Source organism: Annulohypoxylon truncatum (assembly GCF_022578515.1).
Source record: "Annulohypoxylon truncatum strain CBS 140777 unplaced genomic scaffold F4807scaffold_34, whole genome shotgun sequence".
NCBI classification, from domain to species: Eukaryota; Fungi; Ascomycota; class Sordariomycetes; order Xylariales; family Hypoxylaceae; genus Annulohypoxylon; species Annulohypoxylon truncatum.
This window is the reverse complement of record NW_025953820.1, coordinates 452,969-458,968: the sequence shown is the minus strand read 5'-3', so window position 1 is coordinate 458,968 and position 6,000 is coordinate 452,969. Positions and strand designations below refer to the sequence as shown.

The 6,000-nt window shown below is 47.3% G+C and overlaps 2 protein-coding genes across 2 annotated transcripts; both read left to right on the top strand.

Annotated features, from left to right (window-relative positions):
- Positions 1–1,258: 1,258 nt before the first annotated feature.
- F4807DRAFT_439403 (uncharacterized protein) lies at positions 1,259–2,651 on the top strand. Its single transcript, XM_047999203.1, has 2 exons — positions 1,259–1,502; positions 1,571–2,651. Exons 1-2 carry the CDS (start codon positions 1,384–1,386, stop codon positions 2,382–2,384), a joined length of 933 nt encoding a protein of 310 aa, XP_047851039.1. The 5' UTR covers positions 1,259–1,383; the 3' UTR covers positions 2,385–2,651.
- Positions 2,652–3,075: 424 nt separating this feature from the next.
- Positions 3,076–4,668, top strand: F4807DRAFT_470242 (glycoside hydrolase family 76 protein). Its single transcript, XM_048002791.1, has 4 exons — positions 3,076–3,235; positions 3,300–3,782; positions 3,861–4,099; positions 4,157–4,668. The coding sequence occupies exons 1-4, from the start codon at positions 3,145–3,147 to the stop codon at positions 4,526–4,528; spliced, it is 1,185 nt and encodes a 394-aa protein (XP_047851038.1). The 5' UTR covers positions 3,076–3,144; the 3' UTR covers positions 4,529–4,668.
- The last annotated feature ends 1,332 nt before the right edge of the window (positions 4,669–6,000 follow it).

Below are 6,000 nucleotides of genomic sequence, written 5' to 3'. Positions count from 1 at the left end.
TATTGAAGAACAGGTCCCTGGACCTGACCTGTATTGAAGAACAGGTCCCTGGACCTGACCTGTATTGAAGAACAGGTCCCTGGACCTGACCTGTTTTATCCTGTATTATATAATCAATCCAACGCTCTTCAACTGACTAAGCACCCTGTTGAAGACAACGTCTGACGTAAGCAACGTCCACTGCAGTTCAATTGCAAGTTCAAATACAGTTCAATTAAGCTATAAGCAGTTTAATTAGTCAGCTAGGTCAACGGCAGTTTCAGTAGGCCTTAGGTTCAATACAGGTTCAACTGCAGTTTAATTGACCAAAGGACAGGTTTATGTAAGCAAGCCCCTTGAAGCGATGTCTCCACTTAATGTAGCCATGCACCCAATCAGCAATTGCACAAAATGACCTGCCACGAATTTGTCAAAGCTGTAGCCAATCAAAGGACCCGCTTACCTACGTAATTAAGCTTAAGAAGCCCACCCCTTTTTGCGCCAGCCACCCAAGCCACGCCCGCCCACTAGCTTTTGATTGGTCGCTCTGCTAATTATATAAGCTAGGTAGAGCCTCAAGTTTTTAGAATAGGGGACTTATTATTATATAAAGGTTTTATTCAACTGCCCCTAGGTCAGGGACCTGACCTGACCTAAAAGTCAGAGACCTGACCTAACCTAAAAGTCAAAGACCTGACCTGACCTAAAAGTCAAAGACCTGACCTAACCTAAAAATCAGAGACCTGACCTAACCTAAAAGTTAGGGCTATTGTATTATATAATCAGTTAATTCGGACTAAAGCTGAACCCTTACTTAAACTGATTAATTAATACTTACGTAATCCGCACCTAAATCGGGTTGAACCCACTATCTATTTATTGATTGGTTTACGCCTTACTGACTTATCATACGTTTCCCCTTTTGACTTGCCTATTACAAGTCTTCCCCTCTTGCACCGCCCTACCAGCCACACTTTAGCCACAAAAGCCCCACTTTCCTCTTTTACCTTCCTACTCTAGTAATCCCACCACCCACACACACACCTCCACATCCCAGCCACACGGCTCTAGCCACGCAAGACCCACTTTCCTTTTTTACCTTCCTACCTTAATAACCCCTCCACCACCTGCGCACCACCACACCTAGCCACACCCCAGCCACAAGACCCACCTTCCTAATTCGGTAACAACTTTTTTTTTAATCAACGCGACACAATAACCCTCCTAAAGTCGGGCATACTAGCCTATTGCGGTTAGTGTCATCAATCGTTTCGTTTGCCCCGCTAAGTTGATCAACGTTTTATGAGCACCTAAGAAATACATACCAGGCACTTGTACTGTGTAACATCTTAACAACTTCAACAATCTTCAACAAGTATAGTCACTGCTTGATATGACTTGACAATGCGTGGACGCGGGGGCGCCCGAGGGAACAGAACTCCTTCTGCACCATGGAGTCGTCTGAAACCTGTAGAATTGGACCCGTTAGAGGCAATGGGCTTGCCTTCGAAAGGCGATAGTAGGTTGGTTATTAACCTGATCACCATCACTTCAAAGAGTTAGTCGGAGTACTGACAGGATGATTACCTAGGTTGCTTGACTTCAAAACCCAAGAGCGATACTATACCAAGATAGTCGAGCGATACATGACCTTCTGCTCTGACGCTGGCGAACGTAGCGAGCTCCTTCGCCGCTTCGCCTCGCTTGACCTCTCCGGCTCCAACGACGAGAAACCCTCCACGAATTCTACCAACAATGCTCCTCTGCTAGACCCTAATTCGCCTACGATGACACTAGCTACTATACCCAATAATACTAAAGGCCTGTCTGATGTCTTGTCGGCGCTTAGGAAGCTGCGAGAAGGTATCGTAGCCTCCAAGCGCGTCGATGATTTCGCAATCCAAGCCTATCTCTTCTGCATCCGGCTTTCCGTCTTAGTCAAACATCCCGAATCCTACCACCCAGCCATTCTACACCTCCTACGCAAGATACAGCCATTGCATAGGATGACGTCTGTCGAAATGAACGAGGTCGTCGGCTATCTCGTTCTCGACACGGCATGCAGGCGGAACAACCTAGCCGAAGCATTCGCTGCGCGGCATAAATATCAGCTACGGGACGCCAAGGTCGACGCGGTACTCGACGCGCTGGCACACGACAACTACATAGAATTCAGCCGCTTGAAGAGGAGGGTCGACGGGCACAAGGCGAAGCTGCTGGAATATGCCGAAGAAGGCATGCGCAAGCACCTGCTCAAGTGCTTCGGAAGAGCATATTTGAGCGTGGATTTGAACTTCTTGGAGGTCTGCGCGGATTCGAAGTGGGCAAACCTCACGGCAGAGGACGGGGTCGGATGGGAATTAGACGGGGGGAAGGTCGTTATCAGAAAGGTCAAGGGTCGGTAGGTATGCGTATAGGCTTGGTATTGATACCCTTGGGGCAATATGATTTGTTTTCGAGCGTTTTCGTTATATTATGGGTTCCAAGTCAAGCCTATTTGGCCTTACTCTTCTACTCAATGAGCCGCCTCTGTGCTGATAATTTCCCGTGACACAGCAAGTCAATGCTGGATATCATCGCCCTAATTTTGGCATATAATTCTATGTCAGAAACATTCGACTCCCTTATTATTGTACTATGCAGCTAGTTCGAACACGGGGGTAATGCTGTCGGCAGGCTATATTCCCTATGCCCTGCACGATAGCAATTGAGGATAATGGGGTTATCGTGACGTAGATCCCATATCATTTGAAGCAGTGTACGCGTCGTTTCTCGGGTTTCCCAACTTCATTCAACGGTTAGCTAATTAGCCAAGGAGTGGCTATGTGTGCTGTGCCGTTGCGGCTCCAGGTATTACGCCCGAGTTCGGTTTAGCCAGGCATCTACACCAAGGTTCACGATCCACCGCTTGTTCGGGCAGTTCGGCTAAGATTGGATCTATAGGAGTCGTTGGGGGCTTAATCGTAGCTAATTGTAGGGCGTAGCGGCGCAGCTATGATAGAAAAGGTTGACTATATCTAGCCTCAAATCACCGTTGCTGGCGTCGCTGAAATCGTCCTTGTTATTCGATAAGGGCATCTTAGCAGCAACTACATCCGTTAGTCTATAACCGCTACTTACCATTGCTACTTATTTTAGCACTATTAGCACGGGTATACTAGCAACATGGCGAGGATTGCATCTAACTCATTAGCTCGTCTTCTACTAGCCGCCAATGGCGCGCTTGCAGGTCTTACTGTAGATGTTGAAGATGCAGGTTGGTGTCCCAGAAAGAGTAAAATCCTGGTTAGTGAATGCTTGGTGCTGACTCAAGTTGATAGCTTCTGTCAAGGCTGCTGCGGCTCTCGTAGCGCAGGATCTCATGACTTTTTACCCCGGCAACAATCCAGGACAACCTGTTGGAATCTTCACACCCCCTCCTGACGGAGACTACTACTGGTGGACTGGTGGTGCTCTTTGGAGCTCCTTATTGGATTATCGCAATCGTTCGGGGGAAAAGAAGTACGACAAGGACATCTCACAAGGCCTCATATGGCAGATGGGCCCCAATGATGACTACATGCCTACAAATTGGACCGCGTCTATGGGCAATGATGATCAGGCCCTCTGGGCTCTTGCCGCCATTGAGGCTGAGGAAGTCAGCTTGCAAGAACCGAGTCAGGGTAACCCGCAGTGGCTAGCATTAGCTAAGAATGTTTTTAACGACCTTCATGCTGCCGAGCGAAGAGTAGACGACGGTGACTGCAAGGGGGCCCTGAGATGGCAGATATCCCAGGCTAACCAAGGCTACAACTACATTAGCTGTTCGTGACCCTTAATCGACGCTTCTGCGCGATATCCTTTACCCAATACCTAGAATGTGATTATTGACCCGGCCCTAGCTTCCGCCAACATCTACTACTTTAACCTTGCTGCTCAACTGGCACATTTAACAGGAAACAAGACCTACGAGGATGCGGCCAGCGATACTTTTAAGCTGCTCCAAAACATCGGGTTCATCAGCGAAAAATATGATGTATATGACGGAGCACAAGCGAGCAAGTGCAAGGATATTAACAAGGCACAATTTTCGTCCAACGCCGGGATGCTCCTTCAGGGCTCCGCATTCATGTACAATCATGTAAGTTTCTTATTAATCACCCAGAACGCATTCTGCCGGATATTGACTTAGATACAGACCAACGGGGCCGATGACTGGAAACAGCGTATCGACGGACTCGTCTCTCGGACCCTCGAGGTATTCTTCCCTGACGGCGTTGCATTCGAAGCTGCCTGCGAGAAGGCGTCCATTTGCAACTCGGACCAGGTTTTCTACAAGTCCCTGCTTCACAGAGGCCTCGGCTCGACTATCGAAAAGGCACCGTATACCTCCGCTACGGTCCTCCCTATCCTAAAGTCGAGCGCTAAGAGCGCCGCGTCGCAGTGCAACGGTGGTGACAACGGCCGTCTTTGCGGCTTCCACTGGAGCACCGGCAAGTTCGATAACACGACGGGTGCAGGCCAGCAGATGGGTGTGTTAAGCGCCTTAGTTAGCATCTTGTCGGCCTAGGCCAGCACCTCAACTTCGACCCTCAGCGGCATGGTGGTCGTGCTCTCGCAAATTTTGGGAAGTCTTCTCATCTTGTGAGCTTGAATTTGTGCAGCATAAAACCTTACGTTTACCATTCTACTTATACTCCAAATATTACATTAGGTAGATACCCACGTGAGATACCTAATCATAAAAGCATTACACGTTAGCAGTTTACTTGATGTTTGCTGATGAACATATACCAGTGATGAATCGAACTTAACCAATAATTACCTAGAAATATCTATCCACCATATATCACAATCTGCTAGCCTCAGCTCGATTCTTGGAGGTTGCTGAAGAATCCTTCGCGGCCTGCTCCCACTCGATGTCCTCCTCGAGATACCTTAGCTGGCGGCTTAAGCGCTTATAAGCGCGATACCGACAAACATTATTCCTGCACCAGCAAACTGACTTTTTCTCAACTTTCTCGACGCCTTTACAGGAGCGTTCTTTCGCGTCAACGCACAGAACGACACAGGGTTTCGTTTTGCAGCCGCATGCTAGGTTGGTGGTGATCTGCCGACACATGATGAAGGGTATGAGTGGAAACAGGAAAGTCAAAATAGAATACACAATATTTTTCTCTCTCGTTAATGCGCGATACATTTCTTGAAGGTTGATTTATTTACTCTTTTCTTTGCCCTTATATTTGGAGTATCAAAAAGCACCCATTCCTTTGATGCCCACAATGATATTGTGATCAACAAGGAAAGAGAACAAAGACAGCATAAGTCACAAGAAAACTCCTGCGATTGACAATTTGCCAAGTAAGGTATCCATTGACCTTTCGGTAAGTCGTTGTAAACTTACGTTTATGTTCAGTTCATCGACGATGTACATGATGATAGTTCCATATAAATGCAGCATGAGGGTTAGGGTTAGCGAATAGCAGATTGGGGTGACTAAGCTCATTTCTTTTATTGCTTGGAGATGTTCATCGCTAGACACCACTACGGCATCACCCAAGCATATAAGGAAGAATGGGTACTGTTGTACTTCGTTCATTTATCATTACCAGATCTTCAGGTTACCTACCTAGGTACTCAAGTATCAGAATGACTTATGCATCTTCTGGTCTGATGCTTCGCCAGGTCAGCAAACCCCTAATCTTCCATCAAATGATAAGCCACGATGCTTTTCTTTGAACATGAGTGGGCGAGAATCTAAAATTCTCCAAGTGGCAAACACCTCATCGCCTCGGGTAGCAACATTGGTAAACGTTCCGCTATTGAATGATGAAAGGTTTGCTAGACAGCGGTAGATTGGGTAGTTTAAGGCTTTTGTTCTAGGACAAGGAGCCCACGTGGGTTCGCTTTTGACCCCGGCGCCCTCGACGTCAACTGATTCCATGTTTAGGACGGCACAAAGCGAGACAGGTCTTTGTTTTGACGAGAGGTGCATAATTCAACACGAGATTTTATTGCTTGCCCCTTTCCAACGAAACATCC